A 25514-nucleotide genomic window follows, 5' to 3' on the forward strand; every position below is an offset into this window, starting at 1 on the left:
TCTATGGTTAATATTATAAATTAGGATTCTGTTTTTTAAGGGAGAAACACAATAGTCCCATATCTTATTTTTTTTTCTTGGTTTTATAAGTAGATGGGAAATGCAGCTGTGACTATCCAGACTGTAAAACATTCAAGTTAGTGGCTGCTCCTAGAATATGATCAGAGAGCTGTTAAGTCTAGAGGAGGGTTTAAGCTAACTTCATTAAGTATTTTATACACACAAATACACATACACACACAAGCTCAGAAACAGAAACTGGAGACCCTTGGAATAGACCTTATATTTATTCAAAAATCATCATCTTTGTTTGTCCCTTCCTAGCTTCCCACTGGGTAATATGAGTGAGAGCTGGCTACCTCCGTGCATATGGGTTGCACCATAGGAGATGAGCTACAAAATTATAAAACTTAAAGCTTATGGATAGTTGTTGCTGGCACATCTATCCTCCCCTCTGATGTAGGAGTGGAGAGAGAGGAAGAAAGAGGGAGAAAGGAAGGAAGAAGAGGGAGAGAAAGGAGAAGGGAGGAAAAGGACAGAAGTGAGGGAGGAGGAGAGACTGTAGACCAACTGACCCAAGGACCTTATCTTTTACTCTTGAATATAAACAAATGTCCTCTTGAAAAAGGAAGAGAAAGCCTTTACCCTGGGATATAAGCAGTTGTCTTCTTGAGAGATTAGAAAGGAGCCTCTTTCCTTTATTACCCTTAAATGGGACAAAATGGCTCTGGGGGAGTGGAGACATTCTCTGCCATTAAAGCACTTCACTTTCCATCTTTTAGATGGCCCTGACCATTTTTCTAAACCAAGAATTTCAGGGAGGAGTATTTTCTAGCAAGACCTAGGTTTCTGGAAAGAATATGTACTCTACTAAACCATCATAATAAGATAGTCTTACTATCTTAAGATAGTCTACTATTGCTGTCTACTGGGCGGGGGGGGGGGGGGGGGGGGGAAGAATCTAAAAAAAGAAAAAAAGTTTTCAAACTTTACCCAAATTGCATATTCTCTCCAGTAGTCTTTTTGTCCTCTTGTCCATGAACATCTCAGTTTTCTGACTATGGTATCTGATTTACTTTGTCCTGTGGCTATATTTTTGAGATCATATGAAGCAAAGGCCAGATAAGCTTAAATGGCTTAATGGATGGTCAAATTTGTGGAGAATTGAGGTATTTTACATTTGTGTTTATGAAAGCGGCCTAAAAAAATAGAGATAGTTAAGAGCCAATCTAAGACAAATTATAATTTTGTGATTTTTCCTTTATAGCAGTACAGTTTTAATTAGTCTAGCTAGTAAATTTGATTGAGAGTATATTGGCTTAGTGTGATTTTTTTTCTGCCCAAATTTTTAAAAGTATATTCTTTTAGGAAGGATCTCCTCAAGTGTGTAATTTGAGAATGTTAAATGCACAGTTGGGTGTTTAAGAATTATAAATAGTGATTATTGTCTAAGAAAAGAAATGAAAAATACTGATAGAAGGTTTAAAAATACATTTTATGTCGTTACTTTACTGAAATTAGATTCAGTCCGGAACATCTTATAATGGTGAATAATAATAGGTCTTGAAGTCCAGTGGCATCTGTAGAAATGAAATTGTTAGCTTACTAATGAATTTTATTTGCATAGTAATAGACTAGTCTTGCTTAATTTACTCTACAGAATAGATGTGGCTATTTTGGGTCTGTCAATAATAAATGTCATTGCAATTTGGATTGTCATAGAGGTCAGTAAAATATTTTTCTGTGTGCAATACTATAATATATTGAAGAAAGATTCTTTATTCTGTCTTAGCAGCCTTTATTGGATTGACCTAGGTTTAGCAATTAATTAAGTTGATCTACATCTGTACTACGGGGACTAATTAGGAGCAGTAGAGTTTGGGCCATAGATTTCAGATTTTGGACATATTTGAGAACATCTTTGACACAGCCTAAAATCAGAGTGCTTGGATTTATAGAACTTCATCATTAAATTGTTTTATCATTAACTTAATCATTGAAAGTAGGTTGGATTCAATATATGTTCCTTATTTTTTTTACTTATGTGTGTATATATCTATGTGAACTTAAAAAAAAATTTTTTTAACATTTATTCATTTTTGAGACAGAGAGAGACAGAGCATGAATGGGGGAAGGTCAGAGAGAGAGGGAGACACAGAATCTGAAACAGGCTCCAGGCTCTGAGCTGTCAGCACAGAGCCCGACGTGGGGCTTCAACTCACGGACCGCGAGATCATGACCTGAGCCAAAGTTGGACGCCCAACCGACTGAGCCACCCAGGCGCCCCCATGTGAACTTTTAAAAATTAGTGATACTTAAAACCTTTTCATACTTACAATCAGACTGAAATTTAAAAATGGAAATAGGATTCTAGACTTACAAACTTTAAATTACTGAGAATGGTTCATGATTTAGGGTCTCTTTTTATATAGTCTGTTTGCCTTGGTAAGGTAAAAACTCAATGGGTAATATGCCCAGTAGAGAAACTGCTACACTTAATTTTAGCATGTGAACTATATCTGGGTCATCAATCTTAATTCTAGGTATTGAAAAGAATGATTTTTAAAACTAAGATATTACTGCCATTATTCAGCAAGTACTTATTGAATATTTGTGTGTTCCAGACTGTGCTGAAGACAGAAAACAGAAAGAGACATTTTGTATTAGTGTTGCTTATAATGTGACGAGGGAAACAAAGGTTAATCAAATGATTATGCATAAAGTGTAAATACACAGATTTCATAATTAACTTTCAACCACTCATTTTAGCATCTATTAATGAGTTTTGGACTCCATCATTCCTTTCATTCCACTGCATGTAAGGAAGAGCTTCTCCTCTCTCCTATTTATTATTTTTCTATTCATTTGGATTCTTATTTTACTCAAAGGGTTTATAATCCATTATGGTATTACTTACTTTGATAATCATATTAGCCCAAATTTGGCAACTGGGAGCCCCTTCAAACTGGCTTCTTAGCCCTTTTGACCTTCCGCAGTCCCAGAATTGGAATTAATCATTTCTGCAACCTGGTTCCTTTTTAGTAGAGAATGGTATTTAGAAACCAGTGAAAGTGTTTGGTTTTTAAAATGAACATTTTCATTGCTTTCCAAAAATTTATCATCCAGAAGAATGAAAGAGATGATGAGATTTTAGAGTTTTCAAACCTTTAACAAAAAAGGAAATACAATGCTGAACAGTTCCTTTCAACTAGAAGAGTTCCTTCTGTAGCTGTTATTTTCAGACTCCTCCAGGGTGCTCTGAGGTGCCACAGGAATTGCTGTCATGAAGTTGGGAGCAGGAAAGGTATGCTGTTTGGGAGGGAGAAATGAGATTTGGATCTCTCAGGTCCGCTTCAGTAGCTTTCATCTTTATATATATGTTGAGCTACTACAGTAGAGTTTGTTGGAAGAAAGAATTCCACAGCCAAAATAAAGTTTTAAACCACTGTTCTGCACATTAGTTTTTCATAATTTGCATAAGGATTAGTAGTTTCTGTTCTTGTGGCAATACCAGGTAGACTGAATAGAATATCAATTCCATTCCATTCCATTCCATTTCATGTATGGAATATCAATTTAGCTTTTCTTGTAGGGGTGGGATTTGGTCTTCTGCTTTCTCATGTATACATTAGACCTAGCAAACCAGTGGTTTTCCCTTATGGGCCTTGAATACCAACTTGAATACTAATTGGATACCCTGGCTGAAAGCACTAGCCTGTAAGTTTTCAAATGTAGTTATCTTTTACTCATCAGGCAATTGTGCCTCCTCCATCACATATATTTGCATATATGATATATATATGCATATATTTGCATATATGATAAGATAGTCCTGTAGCTAAAAATGCTGCAGCACCTCTAGAAACTAGAATTGAGCCAGAAAGTAGAGGGTATACCTTTCCAGAGTACCTTTCTCTCCAGCGCTGTGGGTCATCCTCACTAACTGTGAACTCAACACACAGAGAATTCCACAGTTCATGCTGTCTTCACTCTCCTGACCAAAATTTAGCACCACCACCCCCCCCCCATTTGTTAATTTGTATAAATGCTTTTTACATAAAAAAACATAACAAAATAAATTTTATAGTTTAAATAGTTTTTGCATAAATAGCAGTTATAGGTGTGTCACAAACTTCTTAACATCATGTATGATATAAAGAATATACTTCATAAATAATCATCTTTAAATCATAACACGACATAAATATTCCATAATTTGAATCATTGCCAAAAATCCTGTGGAAAGGATTTACTTGAAAATTAAGATGGATATTACTCATTTTTTCCCCTTAAATTATAGGTTGTACTTATTAAACCATATATTTATCATCTCCTGATCAGGTACCATATAATTTTATTCCAGATGGAAGGTATTTTAAAGACATTTAATAGTTCATTATTATGTTTATTTTATCATTGAATTTATGAAAGTTCATTAGTCCACATTTTTATTACAGGTGACAAAACTAAACCTAATAATGTGCCCAAAGTCAGAAATCTAATAAGCTTTGCAATTACAACTAGAACCTGGCCTTTTTACCACCCTTTCAGTGCAAAATTGACATTTTCATTTAACCTGTTATTGCCCTGCCAAGAGAAGAGAATGCAGAGAATATGCTTTTAAATTCCACCTGGAAAAATCTGGCCTCAGGAAATCATCAGTAATATGTATGAAAAATCTATGGCAACCCAATGATTTTCAGTGATAAAATTTTTTAAAACATTCTTTTCAGAAAGTATATGATCTTTCAATTATTATAAAATCTTTTTTCACATCTTCAAGAGACAGATGCCAACATATTCCTTTTCAATTATTTCAAGTTTCTCAGTAATTACAGTTCAAATTGATACATCTTTGAAAATATAATGTAAAGTCATATTAAACTATATAATCAAGGTAAAAACACTTTAGTTGCAAGGCCTATGCACATTTCCATGATTTCCAGTCATTTCTTCAACGAATTCTCTTCAGTACATTCTTTTTAAAAAGAATTTTTAACATTTATTTATTTTTGAGACAGAGTGTGAGTGGGGAAGGGGCAGAGAGGGAGACACAGAATCTGAAGCAGGCTCCAGATTCCGAGCTGTCAGCACAGAGCCTGACACAGGGCTCATACTCACAAACCGCGACATCATGACCTGAGCTGAAGTTGGACACCCAACCGACTGAGCCACCCAGGCCCCCTAGTACATTCTTTTTATATTAAAAAAAATAAAGAATAAAAATTAAACTATATCAAATCATAATAACTATCATTTGTGGAAACAGCACTGAGAACTAGTGATGTTTAGCTGAAGAAAGTACAGTCATACTGGAGATACGGTAGAATTTTTCAAATGTTTGAAGAATTGTTATGTGTGAAAACGAGTGCATTTATTTCCTGTTGCCTTAGAGAACAATACTGACCTTGGTCCCAGGGAGTGGGATGTGTGGGGATCAGATTTGGGATGAATATAAGGAAAACGTTTGTAAAACAACTAGACTTTTTTCTTACTGAATGGACCACTTTTTATATGCTGGTCCTACTGAATGGACCACATTTTCCAGGTACTTTCTAATTACTGTTTGTTGTCTCTACATGACCCTTGTTAGGCAGGTACCATATTATCTCCATTTTACAGGTAAAACTGAAGCATGGGTAAATTTGCCCAAGCTTATCTGCTATACAGATGCTGAGTTATGATTCAAACAAAGGTCTAAAACACTGTAGGTATTCAAAATAACACTAAAATATGTTGTATAGGTTAGTTTGGCATCAGGTAAGAGTTTTGTCTAGATTGGTAAGAATTTTTTCCTGAACAAAAACATTAGTTTGAGTATATCTTAAACTTAAGTAATATTAATATTACTATTAATATTCTTGATTTTTAATGAACAAGTAATATTAATATTCTTGATGTTTTGCTTTGTATTGTATAAAAAAACTAGAAGAAAATTATAACATGCTTAAGACCATTTTAATGTATAAAATTCACTTTCATTAATAGCATATACAGTATTTTTACTTGTTTATAAATATAGTGAATAAGTTGTAAAAATGAATTTAGATTTCAAATTATTCAAGGCATAAATGTATATGGTACACTTATGAACAAGATTTGAATTAAGAATTTGTAGGGGCGCCTGGGTGGCTCAGTCAGTTAAGCGGCCAACTTCGGCTCAGGTCACGATCTCGTGGTCCGTGAGTTCTAGCCCCGCGTCGGGCTCTGTGCTGACAGCTCAGAGCCTGGAGCCTGCTTCATATTCTGTGTCTCCCTCTCTCTGACCCTCCCCTGTTCATGCTCTCTCTCTCCCTGTCTCAAAAATAAATAAACGTTAAAAATTTTAAAAAAAAAGAATTTATAGATAATTTTCAAGCATCAGTTGGATAACATAAATTGTATTACCTTTAAAAGATATGTATGCTAGTGGAAAAATAGATATCCATTGTCTAAAAAAAAAAGTACATATATATGCTTAATATCTAAGAAAGCATTATTTTTTTAATTTTTTTTCAACGGTTTTTATTTATTTTTGGGACAGAGAGAGACAGAGCATGAACGGGGGAGGGGCAGAGAGAGAGGGAGACACAGAATCGGAAACAGGCTCCAGGCTCCGAGCCATCAGCCCAGAGCCTGACGCGGGGCTCGAACTCACGGACCGCGAGATGGTGACCTGGCTGAAGTCGGACGCTTAACCGACTGCGCCACCCAGGTGCCCCAGAAAGCATTATTTTTAAGTTAAAGAAAAAAAATTTTGTTAGCTACAAAAATGTTAATTTATTTTTGCTATCATAGTGCGTAATGTACATTAAGTTCTCCAACTTTGTTTTGTTATTATACATTTTGATAACAGGTATCTTTTAGGGTTTAGAAAATGTAAAGTATCGTGGATTTCTTTTAACCAAATATAGCATTTAAAGCTCCCTACAACTCAACATAGAAATTATAAATATTAAAAATTATTCCTTTAAAGAAATTGGTGAAGAATATATTTCACTTTCAGGGTAATGCCCTAAATATAATTCAGTAATGATAACCTGAATCTATTTATGACTTAAAAGCTTAGGTTTCTTGAGAAGAACTGCAGATTCGCAGCGTGAGAGTCCAGAGGTAGCTCTAAATTGCTGAGCGTAGATCTAATTACACAGCTTGGAGCTGCGGAACCACTTCTCTCTACTCCAGATTACTTTTCTGGGTTTATTTGCATAATTTGATGCATGAAGACTAGTCAGTGAATTATACAGTTTTCTATATAGGTAGGACAAGGTAAATTAACCCTATTTGAGGTAGTTTGTATTTTCATGGTACATCTGATAAACATTTAACCACATCATTTTAAACTAAAAAATATGTTTTAGTAGTTTAGTTGCTTGTCAGGAATATCGGATAATAAATGCTAGTTGTTATAGACATAATTGATAAAATAGACAATTTTAAAATTTATTATTTTAGCCCTATTTTCAGGGCTGAACTGTTACTTTTAGCACTAATAGTTTTCTGGATGTAATCCAGATATAGTAGTGTCAAATTTTCTACCATTATAAAATATAAGAATGCTTTCTTCATTCATGTCCATTAGTAGGACATATTTTTCGTTAATGAATATGATTAATTTGATTCATTATAAATGTAGGTAGCTTTGATTTAGGAACTGTCTTTGACTTCAAAGACCAAAAAAATTTTTTAAGATGCTCTCAAATTAGCTTATTTTAGAAGTTGTTTCTTAAATCACAAATTTTGAACTTTGCAATGGCATTAAAATACATACACATGTAGCTTTACAACAGTATGAAATGACTAACCAGTACCAATTTTAGTTTATTAAATATCAGTGAAATGTTTGCTAATAAATTTTTTAAAACAATCCAGGAAAATCAATTATCTGATTGGAATATTGGAAGTTAGCTTGATACCCCACATTGTAATAAATGTATCTGTGAAAGTATTAACTCAGCCCATATCTTATTATAATTTATAAACTTTTACATTCAAACTTCTCATAAATATTTTAAAAAATAAATGCTTTTTGTGAAAATGGGTATTTTCTAACATTGGAATTTCAGCTATCACTTATTAAGTACCTACTGATTGAATCATAGTTGGGAGAGTGGTACAGGGGATGACCAGGAGACCTCAAAATTAGTAAGATGTAAACTTGCCCTTAGGGAGCACCCAAAGAGGGAATATAACTTGATGGAAAGAAAGTAGGCTTTCCAATGAGGCTAATTCCCTATTCTGTTCTTGAATGAGTAGCAACTTATTAAAATTCTGAGCTTCGCTTTTCTCATCTGTAAAACACTAATAGTGTTGTTAGTAGTAAGATAGAGAACTATGGATCACACCTAGTACTGGGCTGGGCATGTCATAAGCATTTAATCAATCATGTATTTTATTATTATTTTATTATTAGTTCTAGTAGTTCATGACAGTGAAGAAATGTATATATATTGAGATTTACAGAAGGCACAAGTAAGAACAAAGTGCTGTGGGAATGATTAATTTCCCTAGAGAGAATGGAGGTGAATCATTAGAACTGGGCTTAAAGGTATGTAGAATTTCCACAGATAAATTTGGCAGTAAGTAAAGAGAAAAATGAGTAACGGCCTGGAAATATACGGCCGTTCAAAATGCATGGAGGTTTCGAACAGCAAAAAGAATTTAGAGAGATGACACCAGAAGACCAGTAATGAAGAAACTTGAAATATCATGACTTTTAAATCAAGTAATTTGCTGACTTTAAGGAAGGACCTCTATTAATTTTTTAATTATGCTTTTCTTTTTCCTTTCCTTTCTTTGTTGTTGTTGCTGTTTCTTCCCATAGTTGTTCGCGTAATTAATAGCAGCTTCTGTGTTCCCCATCTTCTCAGATTCCATTCTTTTATCACAGTAACTAAGTAAAGGCTCCAAAAGCAAAAGGGACCAGTGCTGGGCTGCCTACTGTCATGTCCCCAGTACCAGTCATGTAATTGTTGGATAATGGCAGACTTGCAAACGTGCTATGTCAAGCATAAAAATAACTAAAAATAAAAGGTAGTCAATGATAAATGTTTAAGAGGAGGAGCACATGAATTCGTTAGATGCTCAAGAGAATAATATATCTCTTATATGTGGAAGCATCAGGGAAATTTTTATTTTAATTTAACCATATTAGTAACATCCATCTCCCCACATTAGGTAAAAGGCTTCTTTTATTTTTCTTAAAGAAGTTTTATGAACTTGTACTAACTTTTCAAGCAGTTCAGTGGCTGCAAAGCTATATTTTAAAATGTTTAAATCAAAGTTCCCTTTTATAAGATCTGTCTCCAACTGTCATACTCATTCTTAGGAATACCTCTCTACTCTTTTGCTCATCTCGACTCTTCATAAAAAACAGAGCACCCCCCTGTTTCAAATTAACCCCACCCTTTAAATTTTTTTGCTGTTCATTATCGTATCAGTTTACAATGATAAAATCATCTCTGGCTTTTCCTATCTTTTGTCTACTATTGTCTTTTAAATACTTCCTTGAGTCATATTTTCTTTATCATATATGATATATATTTCTTTATAAAAGTCCACATTTTGCACAATGATAGCCTTCTCTCTATTCAGTTTAAAAACTTTCTCTAACACAAAAATAATTTCTTAAGTACACACTTTTAGTGGTATCATTTTTTTCTGAGTCTTGAATCAATTTTTTATCTTAATATATATTTTATAATGAGGTTGTATTTTGCTTTTCCAGATATTCCTGCTCCTGTGTCCATATGTCTGTTTCTGCCAAAAATCTGTATTTACCACCCTTTAGATTTATTCTCTGTACCTTTGACCTCTGTATACTTTACCTTGAAATGCTATTTATTTTCTTCTACAAGAATACCTGTCTTTTTTTCTTAAAGCATTTCCAGGTACTCTAAATAAATAAATAAATAAATTTGTCACTTAGATCAGAAGTACCACCATCACTGACCTTGTAAGTACATTGTTAAATATGTTTCCTTCAAGTTTTTACTTTGACACCATAAATTCCTTAGCAATAAAATAATCATATCAAATATACTAGTACAGTAGTATATTATACGTGTACTCTTCTTTTTAAAATGTTTGTTTATTTTTGAGAGAGAGAGAGGTGCAGAGAGAGAATCTTAAGCAGACTCCACGCTCAGCTCAGTGGAGCTCAGTCCCGCAACCCTGGGATCATGACCTGAGCTGAAACCAAGAATCAGATCCATAACCAATTGAGCCACCCAGGCACCCCTGTATATATACTCTTATAATCTCAATGCCATCGTTGATCATTTCTCCTGTTCAATATAATTTCTATATTTCATTGTAAAAGGGCTTATTTCAGTGGGTAGGACAAACAATACAGAGTATACAAAGGAAACATCTTTTTATCCTCCCCACTCCCATTTTCATTTTGGGAGGTATTTAAGTTGGTGGGTGTCCATCTAGAGCTCTAATTTTAAACACACATACATCCTTTACATATATACTTAGAATAATACTATGAAAATTGTTCTTCAATGTGTTTTTTTTTTTCCACTTAGCACTGTATTATGGGCATCCTTCAGATCTGTGTGTCTGTATTTGTGACAGCAAAACCCAGTGATGTTTGTGCCTACTACTGGATTACCAGAGCCACACAGTGCTACTGAAGTTCACCACCTTTTCAAAAGTTTATGACTGGGACACCTGGGTGGCTTAGTCTGTTAAGTGTCCAACTTTGGCTCAGGTCATGATTTCACGGTTTGTGACTTCGAGCCCCACATCGGGCTCCTGGGATTCTCTCTTTCCCTCTCTCTGCCCCTCACCCACTTGCATGCATGCACTCTCTAAATAAATAAATAAATAAATAAATAAATAAATAAATAAATAAGTAAGTAAGTAAGTAAGTAAGTAAGTAAGTTTATGTCTGTTTTTACGTCCTTGTCTATGATTTTCTCCGAAGCCACAGAGAAAAATGCTGATAGATTTAAGAAAAATAACTGTTTCCATTCTAAACAAGATTCCATAAACAAAGTCAAAAGATAAAGTGTAGACTAGGACAAAATATTTGCAGCATAGAAAAAGACAAAGCATATTATCTTCTTCCATCTACAAAGAATGCCTAACAAATTGATAAGAAAAACATCTCCAATAATAAAATAGATAATACTCAGAAAAAGGAAATAGTTAAATGAATAGTCATATATATTTGACCCAACAATTTCACTCTATAAAATTATCCAAAAGATATATTCACAAATTTGTGAAATGGCTTGTGAACAGTTATTTGACAACATTGCTTTAAATAACAAAGATTGGAATCAACATAAATGTCCATCAGACAAGGACTGGTTAATTAAGTTATGGTATTTCTCAGTAACATTACAATGCAGATGTAAAAAGTACACGAAGAAACTGTGTGCTGATGTGAAAAGATCTTCAGATGATCTGAGTGTGTTCAGCTGTCCAGCACTGGCAGGCCTAAAATGAGAACTCTGTAATTACTTGTAGCGTCCCTCCACAGATGTCTCTTGGGTACACAGCCTGCAGAACCAGACCTTTTAAAATTGCATTTACCTGATAACACAGATGTGGTAACATGGCCATGCCAATCAAAACTATTTTGTGCCTACATGCTCTTGTGTTACATAAATATATCTGAAACGCATCTGTTGTGGCACTCCCCGTTAGAACTACAAAACACAGAAAATGATTTGACTGTGCTCTCCATCCTCCCAAAGATATTGGAATGTTCTAAATGGGTGGAGGAGAAGGGTTTTTTTGTTTTTGTTTTTGTTTTTGTTTTTTAACTTACAGTTGGATGGATGACTTGATGCAGGGCTTTCAGCTTTTGATGCAACATGCATCCAAATCACCTGCAGGGCTTATTGAACCAGGTTGCTGGGCCCCATCTTTGGAGTTACTGACTCAGACCTGGTATTGGGCTGTTAGTTTGTAGTTCTGATAGGGTTACAGGGGACGCTGCTGCTGCTGTTGTGGGGACCATGCACTTTCAGAATTTGTTTAGGTCATTAAGACTTAATTCTCTTGAGGAATCCAGGTTAAGAAAGTTGGAAAGAATTGAGAGCAAGCCACGTTATAGGCTGTCCCAGTTAGAATGAAAGTATAAACGTCTAGGACATAAAACTTCTCACCCTCAGAGGCCTCATTCTTTAACCCTTGCAAGAACAAATACCCTATATTAAAGAATGTCATTCTTCAGCGTCATTTTCCATGGAACATCTGTCTGCCATGTTGTCTATGTTTTTCAGATATTTCCTGCCCAGTCTTCCTTCTTAGTGGAAATTTCTAGGAAACAGTCTTTGATTCAACATTTCACAGTTAATCCTTGCCCTCTTTCCTCCTGTTTTCAGATAATCTCAGGTTTAAATATTCCTTTTATTTTTTTTACTTCCCATTCATCTTGCACAACACCTTCACAAAAGTTGTTAAAGGATAAGTGGTCTTTTAAATTATTTTGTGTGGTGTTGGATACATACACACTTGCATGAATGAGGAATAAATAGTTAATATAGGTGTCAATTTATAACAGTCATTTACTGATCTCACCATTTAGTCTTTTAGGCCAAATTCATTTTATTGTTTATTACCCCTTCAGTGGTGTTGATACTAACTAGTTCTGACAGAGTTTTCTAAAGTTCCTGTAGAAAGAGTGTTAGCATCTCCTTGGAACATGTTGGAAATGCAAAGTCTTGGCTTGCCCCAGACCTACTTAATCTGAAAGGGTGGTGGAGGATAGGAGCAGCAGTTGTGTTTTTAATAAGCCTTCTGAGTGATTTCGAAGTATTCTAGAGTTTGAGAGCTATTGCTTTACTAAATGCAGTGTTTTCACTGACATTATATACTTCTATTTTTATAATAATCCCATGACACTAGTGACTATCTGTGGACTGGAGGAAATAAGAATCGAAGAGATTTTTTTTGTTTTTTCTAAATCACATTGCTCTTTAATAATGCTTCAAAGTAGAATTTTGGGAATTTTTCAAATAACATGTCCTTCTTTCCTTTGAATACACCAAAACAATATGAGTTACCTAAGCATTCTAGTTTTTTGAATGATGATTTATCTGAGCTTTCATTCTTTCATTACTTTTAATCATCATCTCATGTGAAGAACACATCTTTGGCAAAGCAAATAACAGAGCCAGAACTCAAATTCACTTTCTTTCCTAGTCCAGGACTGATTTTATTTTGTATATTTAAAATAAATGGCTTTTTAAACTAAAAACAAATATAATATTTTTAAATGTATTAATCTAACAAATGTCAAGTAAAAATGCAAACTGTTTTATAAAGCAATTAAAATTTACCGATGTTGTTGGCTTGAATCTATTTTTGTAATCTTATTTTAATGGCATATGCCCATTTAACTGCTGTTTGGTTACCAGTAGTGTTTAAGATTAATTTGGAGTTATTTCTGCCAAATGAAACAGTGCTGTCCTCTCTGTTATAATTTTCATATGAGTCTATTTAAATTAATTAACCAAATTAACAAAGCATAAAATCAAGTATGTTATAGGACCTAAAACCTTGTAATGGCTTCTGTTTGAGCCTCTAAACAGAAAATTCTTAATAATAAAAAGAGTTTATTTTACTGAACAAGGAGTGATGGATCATTTAATAAAAAGAAATTGCCACTTTAAGTTGTAACTAATATTTCTCTTGGCTGCAGTAGAAAATAATTTGCAAAATGATAAGTTGACAAGTCAGAATGAAATAATTAATGAAGATTTAGGGTCATATTTTATTTTCCCTTATGTTCTTCATATCAACAGGATTTACATAATGTGGCATTTGAATTATGGAGAATAGAAATCTGGTTGCATTATAAAAACCCATCTGGGAAATGATCTTGGGGCTATACTGGTTATATGAAATACCTTCATATTTCCTAATATTTCATTTATATAGGTAAATTAACATAGGTTATTAGGGAATTTTTAAAATCATCTCTGTAGTGGTGGTTTTATATATGTTTCCTTTTAAACTTGTTTTAACTCCAAAGAAGAAAACTAAGTTGGTGGTCATTATTAACCAATTTCACACAGTAGTGCAGTGGTCATCTCAAAAGTTGTTAACAATTCAATTTTTAGACCTCATCCCTAGATATTCTTACTCAGTTGGTTTTAGGGGAGGACTCAAATCTATTTTGATGAGCACCAGCAGTGATTCTGATGAAGAGGTCCTTGGGACTCAGTGTAAGAAACTTTTGAACGAGAACATACTTCTTCAAGCTAACACACTAAAATTACCAAGGATAAATATTTTAAATACTACTCCATCCATCCTGTACCCTGCTTTTGTAGCCAGGTAGGGCTGATTACTAGTGATTCTTTCTCATCAACAGTAGTATAGCCATTCTGAGCCTTGGAACATATGTATTGTATCCCTGGTGCTCAGTACATTGTTTGGTACTCAGTAGGTACTATGTAAATACAGTGCAATGGATGAACAAAGGAGACCCACCAGCTCCATGTTTAGCATTCCTGTGTTATCCATACTCCATGTGTCACTGGTTTCTCTGCCTCCTTAAATTGTACATGCCTTTTACGTAAGGGACCATGTCTTGTTCATTTTTATATTTCTTCTTTTAACAGTATTATACATGGCTGCTAAATACTTCATAAAAATATTTTGTGCTTAAATACATCATACTAGATTGTCATCTCTATGAGGGCAGGGACTTTGGCCTCTCTTTTTTGTAGTTTTCTCAGGGCTTGATAGTAATTTTCAGAATTCTCAGAAACATTTGAATGAATGAATGAATTAAAAATAATTTCATTTTAAATGATATTTTCTTAAATTTAATGTTAGGGGTTAGTGAAGCTGTGTGTGTGATAAACCTTAATTTTATATAAGAGGGAAAATCTGCCTTACTTTTTAAAAAGAAACTCACAGTTGGAAAACTTTTTACAAGAGACAGAATGGTAGAAGATGAGAGATTCTGAACTGGTGAAGCTTATTATAGTTAACAGAATTTTCTGTCTAACTTAGTATTAAACAACTTATGTCAATAATGCTGAAAAATATTACACTGAGCTTAAATGACAGTCTCTTGACATCCTATGAAATAAAGACATTTCCCCAGAAAGCTAGCAAACCTATCAAAATCAGATTTGGTTTTTTTTGGTTTTTTTTTTTTTTTTTTTGTAGTTGAAAATAAGGAAAACAGAAGACTTTTCCAAGTATTCATGAAACTTACTGAAATAAATTTTATTAGTATGCTCTTTAGAGAGATTCTTATAATCACATTTTTTTAAAAAACACGTTAGTATCAGCACATAAGTTAGAACTCTGACATAGTATAAAAGCTGAAGCTTTATATCCTTAATGGCTGTGATTAACTAATGTTAAATCTCTCTAGGTGACTTGTGATACTTGTTTTATTGTCTCTAAACGCTTCAGGAGTTTTTCATTGAGGAACTTTGGGTCTTCTCCAGATGATCTACCCTCATTGACTTTGAACACATTCCAAAAGAATATTAGTAATTTAAGCATTCCAATTTCTTTGGTGATTATTAACTATGATTTTACTCTGAATTTTAATTGATGTGCCATATATGGAACAGTTTCTTTGACAGGATTGTAGATGTAAGATGATTATGGGTAAATTAAACACTGTGTGCTCTAGATCTTTGTCAATCTGTCTCCTTTCTGGCCAAATCCCAGGCTTCCCTCCCCTTTTCACTTTTACTCATTATCAAAATGACCTTCTCTTTTATTTAGGGAAGCTAGCATGAGTCTATCCTTTCCCTGACTAAAACCAATCAGTTGCATATTTTTCTAAATGTGTACCATGAAAATAAGACCAAAGTTCTAGCCTCTGGGAAAACATAATTAAGAGATAAATATGGAGAGATATTGAGGGAAAAGCAAGAATTACGACCTCCATGTTGTTGAGGCCTACGGGGCATACCATGGTAACTCCAGAGAGATTGAGAGGTCTCAGTTTGGTTGGAAGCTGGGGTTAGAATTTGTCTTAATTCACCCAAAGCACCCACACTGCTGATTGTCCTTAGGTTGTATGTTTCAGACTATAATTGAAATGTCAGAATTACCTGACATTTTCATCATATAAAATTCAAAAAGATCAGTTGTCCATATGAAAGAATAAAAATGACTTTTGTTATACTAATGGCTCTTTGGGAAGGCTGCATCCAGCTGAATGTGGGAGTAAATGGAAGCCAAAGGCCAAAGAAGAAAAGATAGGAAGGAGAGAAGGCAGGCACTGCTAGGCAGCAGATACAGTGTTCATCACTCTCTTATTTTATATTCTTCAGTTGCATTGACGTTCTGCCTGGTGACTGTTCCTGAAAGTACTTTTTTCCACTTCTCCTTGACAAAGCACCCAAATACGTGACTTCCCTCTAATTCAGATTTCCACAGTCACTTTTTGAGTAATTCCACAGGAAGGTCAAAAAACAACAGAAAATTCCAGATGCCTCTCTAGAAGCATTTTCATCTTCAGCAGTTCCCTAAACTCTATTTTGAATGGTTGTTCTTAGACATGATTTTGTCCAAGGAAGAGTGTTTTTATTGTTTTCAATTTCTTTAAACATCTTTACGATACTGGAAATTTCACTGACTGTGGGGAAATAAGGCTTTTGTATATTTTTATAGTCTTGTCTCCATAATATATGATTATACTCATGAATCAAGTCTTCAAAAGAGAAAAGCACAAATTAAATTCCATGCTTTATATAATCCATTAATTTCAGTTCTGACTTATGCCAATGTATAGATTAACAATGTGTAAAGCCTTATTATTGAATTTTATTTAACTTGCCTTTATCCTATATACACTTTGTTCTAAAACAAGGAAATGTTGGAGAATTCGTAAACTGGGGGTTATATTTTGAAAAATTAATAGTTTATATATAGGGATTTTCAGACTGGTATTAAGCTGTCTCTTAATGAATTTTAGTATTAAATAAACTGTTTTCCTTTATTTTAGGTGATGGTGTTTGTGCATGCTCGAAATGCTACTGTAAGAACAGCTATGTCTCTAATAGAAAGAGCAAAAAATAGTGGTCAGATTTCCTGCTTTTTACCTACCCAAGGAACTGAATATGGACATGCAGAAAAACAGGTAGGAAACAAAAGATGGCAAGATTAAGAACTAAAGCATATAATGTGCCAGATATTACAGATATTTTATATATGAAAGATCTATGGTCTTTAATTTCCAAGGAGTTGATTTTACATATTTATCATGTTATAATCTTTCCTTTTTTCTTGATATAATGATCTTCCAAAGGATCTTCCAAAGGATATAACGTACTTCCAAAAGTACACAAATGTGTACAATTATCACCTCTATCTCTATGATTAGAATTGTGTTTAGTCCTACTCTTTAAAATATAGTTAAAACAGAAAATATTGTTAAGTTCCCTAAAATATGTTAACATCTAATAGGATTATTATTTTAAAAAACTAACATTATTATTTTTTAATTTCTCAGTTTTAATTTCTAAGGTTAATATGAACACATGAAAACTGCACAAACCAAAACTCTTAAAAAGAGAATGTGAAAGTTTAGGGGCGCCTAGCTGACTCAGTCAGTAGAGCATGCAACTCTTGATCTCGAGGTTGTGAGTTCAAGTCCCACATTGAGTGGAGTGATTACTTAAAAATATGATTTAAAAAAAAAAGTATGTGAAAGTTTGAGACCGGAAATTTTTACAACAAATGCCTTGCTGCACAGTGTTTGGTCAAAGGACCTAAAAAGCCTGGGTCCTCTAGAAATGCAGAGAACCTCAGGCCCCATACCAGATTCACCAAACCATAATCTGCATGTCACCTCAATCCCCAGGTGATTTTATGTGCGTAACAGATTGACAAGCACCTCTCTAGGTAATTTGAGTATTGATAGTATCTAGGATTTTCACAGATTTCATTTAATTATGTGAGATAATGATTTAGATCAAGAGTGGATAGACTACAGCCTGAGGGCCAAAGTTGGCCACCTGTTGTTTTTTTTTTAATTAAAGTTTTATTAGAAAATAGCTGGACTCCTTTTGTTGTCAATGGCTGCCTTTTTTTGCACTATGAGGGGAGAATTGAATTGTTGCTGCAAGGACTGTGTAGCCCACTAATAAGCCTAAATACAAGGCCCTTTACAGAAAATGTTTGCCCAGATTTAAAGCTGTGATAATAAATTTTCAAATAAAATATTAAAATTTTCAAATTTTCAAATAAATTTTCAAATAAAAAACTCAGTGGACATAAAATGACAGTAACTTCAAAGTTTTTTATATGCATAAGATTTAACTGATATTTACAAAACAGCTGCTAGCTGCCAGATATTGTACTATATATACACTTTGACATTTATCATGTTAGTAAGATGTACTTAATTGTCATGACTGCACTATGAATGCCATCATTTTATGTTGATATGTTAAATTCTGCATATGATAATCTGATGTCAGTTGTTTTGAACATCAGATTCTTTCAATTTAGAACTATAAAATGTGTTCATTTTCTTCATTTTTTTTCTGCTTAATAATATTTTCTATTATATAACACTTATTAAACAGCTTTGTAGTCTTCCAGTTATTTATTAATTATGAATTTATGAGTGCCTTTAAAAAGGTTGGCATTCATAAGTCTTCTTTCATTTCTTTGGAAATAAAAAGCAACTCGATTGTGTTTAAAAGCCAAGCCTTGAGAGCCACCTTGTGGCTTTCTGGTTACTTCATTCATACCTCTCAGTTCTGAGAGCTATTGCTATTGTAAATAATGTCAGTTTATTATTTAATTTCTATAGTAATAGTGCTTAATATTTATCAGCTGTTTACTTGTGCCTGGCATTTTCATTGCTGTATAGATAACTCATTCAGTCCTCACAGACCCTGTGATGTAAGTCTGTATTTTTATTATACCTTGATATGATATATGTGTAAGTAATTACAAAATAACATGAAATATTGAAACCATATAAAATAATTTATATAGACACAGTTTCAAATAATGTTTAATTAAGGCATTGTCACCAAATAGTTTCAAAGGTCATTATGCTTAAAAAAAAAAAAAAAAAAAAAGACCTGGAGAAATGAAAAGTTTTAATACAGTTAAGTAGACTAGAAAATCTCAAATCATTTTTGTTATACCTTTTTAAAAATATTTTGATTTGATTTTCATCCAGTCTACCTATTGTTATTGGATTTTTTTAAAACAAAAATGAAATTCACAAACATTCATTAAAAAGTACATGTTTTCAAGGAACATTATCCTGTTCATCATTATATTCCTAGCCTTTCATATAATGTTTGGCTGATAGTAGTTACCCCCAGATTACTTTTTTTGTTGTTGTTTTTGTTCTTCTGAGAGAAACATTATAAGAGACAGCCTCACTTTGATTTTCTCATTTGATCTGCACCACTATTCTGTCCCTTAGAGATTTTTATCCCCACTTTATAGATAAGGTAACTGAAACTGGAAATAATTTTCTCAGAGACGACCATGTAACAAGTAGTAGAGCCATGACTGGAATCAGTCTGACTCCAAAGACTGCCCTTTTTACCACTCTGTATCCTAAGCATTCAAAACCTAATCCAATCTGGGACTTTCTAAAGCATTTAGGGCTTTTTCTTTGTTTTTTGTTTTTAATAAAATGGAAGAACATTTCTTCAGTCCGACCATATCCCCCATTTCTGCTAAGGAGAGATTCAAAAAGCTGGCCCTTCTTCAGTGGATATGATTTTATAACAAAAGATAAAGTAATCTTTCTGAATGCTTTATCAAAGCTCCAGAATTTTAGATTGTTTTGCTATTGCTAGTTGTATGCTTCTTATTTCTTTAAGTTCCTTTTGAACTTGAATGGTATTAACATTCTAGCAATTCTGCGGAGCTATTGTCATGATGGGAGGAGATATTCCTTCCCATGTTCTTCAAAAAATGGGAAATTAAGTACTCAGAACATTAAAATAAAATTAGAAGGTAAATTTGCTGTGGTGGTACATAGAAATTTAGCCTCATGACTCCTGTTAATGGAAATACAGCTAAATCCCTACTGTGCCACACTAGTACTTTACCCCTAAGTGTTTAAATGTAACCGTCTCAATTCCTGACGTAGCGATTATGGTTTGTAAAAGCATTTCTTTACAGCTTTATTCAACACTGTATAACTTTATTTGTATAAATAATAAGTAAAACTCCATGGAGGTATTCTCCTTTTCTTTCTGTGTGTGTGTGTGTGTGTGTGTGTGTGTGTGTGTGTGTGTGTAATAAGGCTATTTTTTGCCATAACCACAACTAAAAATGACTCTTTTCTTCCCAGTAAGTAACAATATATTTTAGACTCCTCATATCATTCCCATCTTTAATATAAAATTTAACCCCCTATGAAAAACCAACTATATTTCCAAATTGTCCACTGAAACAAGGAAATAGGGAAAGGAAAGGAAAGTATACCTTAAGCATAACCTATGGAGATGGAAGTTGTGGCTCTCTATGGAGAAGGTAGTATATCAGGAATTCCTAATGAGGCCCAAAGCAAGAGGGCACGTTAACAAAAGGTCTGGTTCTGATGTGGCCTCTAGAAGCCCTGAGGCCTTAAACACATAAATATTTTTCCTCCTCCTCCTCCTCCTCCTCCTCCTCCTCCTCCTCCTCCTCTTCCTCCTTCTTCATCCTCCTCCTCCTCCTTATTTATTTATTTATTTATTTATTTATTTATTTATTTAGAGACAGAGACAGCACAAGCAGAGAAGGGGCAGAGAGAGAATCCCAAGCAGGCTCTACACTGTCAGCACAGAGCCCAATGCAGGGCTAAAACTCAGAACTGTGAAATCATGACCTGAGCCAGAAACCAAGAGTCAGATGCTTAACCGACTGACCACCCAGGTGCCCCAAACACCTAAATATTTCTGAAACTTACTTTCTGTTCTATCAAATAGAATAATAATAGGGTAAATAACACCTATTCTGGTAGTTAACTATGAGAAACAAATGGAATGCTATATGAAATTATTTTGGAAACTGAACAATGATAAAATGTTACATGTCATATTATAAAAATCTACTTTTAAAAATATGTTTTAATAACTAAATTTTAAAATGGTGAAAGGATAGTAAATAATATGAATAATTTTCCCTAATTTACCCTGCATATTTTTTGCTCTCCTGCACAAAGACACTTTCTTAAGAAACCACTATTTTCTGTAAGACAGCATACCTTAAAGGAATAGTAGCAGCTTACATTTATAGAAGTATATCATTAGGGATGCAGATATTTTCATTATTAAGCTATTATTTTCAATTATGATTTAATTTCAAGTTGAATGAATATTTCAGTTAGAATCTTCAGATTCTATTTCACTTGCAATCTAAGCCAAATAAATTCTTTCCTTAGGGACAAGTTTGTAACAGGCTTTAAATATTCTAGTAGTGGGATGGGTATTTCCACTCACCCCTGTGCAGTATTTCTCTGATTTATGGGTAGTGATATGTGCTTGGATTTTTTTACATATATTAGGGATATTAAGAGTTTTTCTTATACATAGAAATGGTCTATCATACAATAAGCCTCATGAATATAGTTATTAGAAATATCTATTAAATATATTTAGTATAATGAATCCAATAATAATACGAAAAATCCAACAATATGTTCCCTCAAGCTACTTCAAGTGTCATTTTTTTTGACTTCTTTATTATTATCCAAAGCTACCAACTATTTCCTTGTTTTTTTTCCAATAGGTCACCTTTAACCTTTGCCTAAATTAAAGGAATTTGACTTTGATATAAGTTATCTGATACTTAATAGCTTTATTTATTTCTGCTTTAGCAGTTTTACAGTTAGTATAGCCAAATAAAATTAGAATTTTCTCCTCTTGGCATAGATGATATCTATTAGCTAAAGACAGTAGCAGGTGCCTGAGAGCCCCCTTTCTCTTATTTTTAATTTTAAGTATACATAAAATATTTATTTTCTCAGAGTTTATTCTTTCCTTAGCCATGTCAACCTCTTTCCTTTTGGAGGTTAATATTCTACTGTTGTCGAATTGCTTGTAACCACATAGAAAGAATGTCAAAAGTGTATTAATATTTTTAAATAAAACCAAAGAAAATTAATTAAAAAATAGAACTGAATGTTTAATTGCATTTTGGAAAGCACGAATATTCTGTTTTCAAGGGGAAGTAGACTCTTGTACAATAAAGGCTTTGGATCCACACAGACCTGAATATTAATCTGGACTCAGACACTGTAACTTTTTCAATTTCCTTGAGCCACAATTCCATCATGAACGAAGTGGCAATGATACCTAGATCTTAAAGTTTTTGTAATAAGTAAGGTAACATACATTGCCTGATACACAGTAGACAATCTGTAAATGGTTACATATGTACTTTGAAGGAAGAGAAGATGACAACTTTAACTAATAACAGATGTAACAACGTTTACATTTTTAGCTTTTGGACAACAAAAAATAATACCTTGAATTGTAAAAGGGAGTAACAGGTTGGGGGAAATATTGGTAACTGCATCTTTTTATGTGGATCTACATCTTTATATGTGCGCTTATTAAGTTTAATAACTAAAACATAAAATTTTCAGTAAGTAAATGGGCAAAGAAGAAATAAAATAGGCAAATTGGAATAAAAAATTATTGGATAAATCTTGCAAATTCAGACTGTATACTCTTAATCTAAATAAATCTCTAAAAGCTAAAAATGAGAATGCCCATTTCTAAAAATGATGCAAGGATTTGGTACATTCCTAGGTTTTCTGTGGCAGTGACCTTTTCAATCCTTTAAAAAGAATTTTTTTTTTTTTTTTGGTAATATATGCTAAGAGCCACGCTTCCTTCTGGATCCTTTAACCTTGAAATTCTAAACCTGGGAATCTTTCCAAGGACATATTAAAAGGAAAAGTAATATAAACCAAGAGTTTTATTCCAATACATTATAATGAAAAAATTCAACATAAATACCCAACAGTAGGGGAATTTTAAAGTATGAACAGCAGTTCAATTAAATTTTATATACCTATTGAGAACAATTATTTTAGAGTATACAATACGTCCAATTCTAAGTTAACATGTCAATTTTAATTGATCAAATTTCCTGTGCCATTGAAAATAAGTAGCTGAACACGGTGGAGTTTCTCTATCATTAAGACACAGATGTTGTTACAGTGTCACAGTGGATTTACAAATAATACATAAGGAAAGCAAAATATGGTCAGTAATGTAAGAGAAGAACAAACCATTCATAAAAAACTAGATTAATTCAAAACAGTGATCTTGTATTTCAATATGCAGCAATAAGGGTAAGGAGGATTTGAAGGAAAGAAGAAAGAGGACGTGAGCAAAGGAAACCACTGGATCTGTTTGGACAAATAGAAAAGTGTTCTCTTTTCACTATTATGTATGATGCATGAAGGGCCAGGCACATACATTTTGGTCAGAATGTGAAGGACCTTAAATTACATGCTTAAGTGTTTGGACTTTATGTGCACTGAGAAGCTTTTGAAGATTGTGGAAGAGACAAGTTATATGACCAGAATTCGGGTGCTGAAAAATAGGACTCATTTTCCTTCAAGCAGGGGGAAATCCCGTGGGCCAGGCATTCATATCAATGTAGTCTAATATATGGCTCACTTTGAATAAACAAGACTCTTTTTAAGGGACATTGAAAGTAACGTTGGATTTTTTTCCTGATTTCTTTTGTTATTACTTTTAAGTAAATTCTGATTGCAGTAATTTTTGTTCATGTACTTGAAGATGTATTTTAGAAGCATAGAATGAATTTCTTACAACAACTTTATATATCTTGTTAAGTAACCATGCTGTTTTGGAAAACTATGTTAATTGGAATATTGTTGTTCTCTCATTTGAAAATACTTTAGTAGGGGAAGCACTCTAAAGACATATAGATTACATAACTAAGATTATTAAATCTCTAGATATACAGAGATTTATATTGATAAAATTTAAGGATCAAAATTACATTTCACAGTGTGATTTTTTTTTTTAGATGTTATTTCAGCATTTATGGCCAAATGGGTATAATGGATATAAAGAATGCAATTTTAGATGAGATTTCTCTTTTGCTAATTAAGGTACTATTTCTGGAATACTCTTATTTCTATATAATTAGGTTGTAGTAATATCAGGGTAGCCTCTGTGGGAACCAAGACCATCTTTCAAGGGATATAACATGGACAGAGCACATTTACTTCCTTTCTCCTAAGTTAAAGTGAACAATTAGCACAGCCAGAATGACATATGAAAATTGGTTATGGGGAATTAGATTAGTCTGTGTCCTTGTGAATTGATTATATACCCATGAGCCTCAAACTGTTTTTAGTGATGGCCACTCAGTGAATATTTAGTGAATGTAAGCTAGTTGCCAGTGACTGTGATAGATCAATAGGTATCACAGCTAAGTAAACTCTTCTGTCAACCTGTTTAGAGTGTATTGTGGAAGACACATGTTGTATCAGTCAGGATTCAGTAAAGGAAACAAACCACTCTCAGTGCATTTTAAATAGAACAGAATCTTGCAAGAAATTAGGTACTTACCAATGTTGGTAAGATTGAAGTAAGTAGAAGTCAGGGGGCTACCACTGAAACTGTTGAATTGAAGAACCAGCTACTGTCATAGTGATCTAGAAGTTGAGAAGCCACAAATGCTGCTATGCATGTCTTTTCAATGTTCATGAACACACTGGAAAGCCAAATTTTGAGCATATGATACATCTATTATAATTTTCAGCCCTCATTTCTAAGATCTTGCTTACCAGGAAAAGACAATAGCAGGAAGATAGTTTTCTCTTAACCTCCATCATCCAGATCTTGCACACGGGCATCTAATTAGCAGGATTGATTTTTTTACATCAAGAACCCTGACTGCAAGAAATCTGGAAAATAAAGGTTTTACATTCTGGCCCGTGTAATACAGGAAGGCTTATTGAAGGAGCTGATTAATACTCTCTGCTTTAATTGAGAATGGAAACTATTTAGGAAGAAAGAAGTACCTGCTCCTTTACTCTTATGGAGTTTATGTTCTGGAAGGACAGAGTGATTAATCAACCAATTAAATAATTTATTTCAATTACATGTGTAATAAAAGGGATAAAGTTGCTATGGGAAAATAAAATTAGGGGATCTGATCTAGACTTATGATATTAGAGAAGGCTTGGCTGAGAAAGTGACATTGAAGCTAAGATTCGAAGGTTAGGAGGTCACAAAGCAAAGGACAGCAGAAGAATGTTCTAGGAAAAGGTTCTGACAGCAGAAAAGCAATAGCACATTGAAGGAAGTGAATAAAAGTCAAAATGAATAAAATATAGAAGATGATGGAGAGTGGCAAATGGCATGTTTGTGGCATAAGATGAATCTATGTTATAGGCGAAGACCAGATCATGAGGACTTTGTAAATCATGTTACAGATTTGCTGTTTTATCTTAAAAACAATGGATTATTATTAGCAGAGTTGAGGAAGGAAGGGGATATGATCATCAGATTTGTGTTATTAATAAGATCATTATACATGCAGGCAAGGCTCTAAGAGGGTATTGGGAAGACCAGTTGAAG

The 25514-nt window shown here is 33.5% G+C and overlaps 1 protein-coding gene across 3 annotated transcripts in view; it reads left to right on the forward strand.

Moving 5' to 3' along the window:
• Positions 1 to 25514, forward strand: part of ASCC3 (activating signal cointegrator 1 complex subunit 3) — a 364162-nt gene that overhangs the window by 179371 nt on the left and 159277 nt on the right. For all 3 annotated transcript variants that reach the window (XM_027057194.2, XM_027057195.2, XM_015072573.3), the window contains exon 14: positions 16925 to 17059. In XM_027057194.2, the coding sequence (XP_026912995.1) occupies positions 16925 to 17059 (135 nt within the window). The remainder of the gene's footprint in view (positions 1 to 16924; positions 17060 to 25514) is intronic.

Source organism: Acinonyx jubatus, chromosome B2, assembly GCF_027475565.1.
Source record: "Acinonyx jubatus isolate Ajub_Pintada_27869175 chromosome B2, VMU_Ajub_asm_v1.0, whole genome shotgun sequence".
Taxonomy (NCBI): Eukaryota; Metazoa; Chordata; class Mammalia; order Carnivora; family Felidae; genus Acinonyx; species Acinonyx jubatus.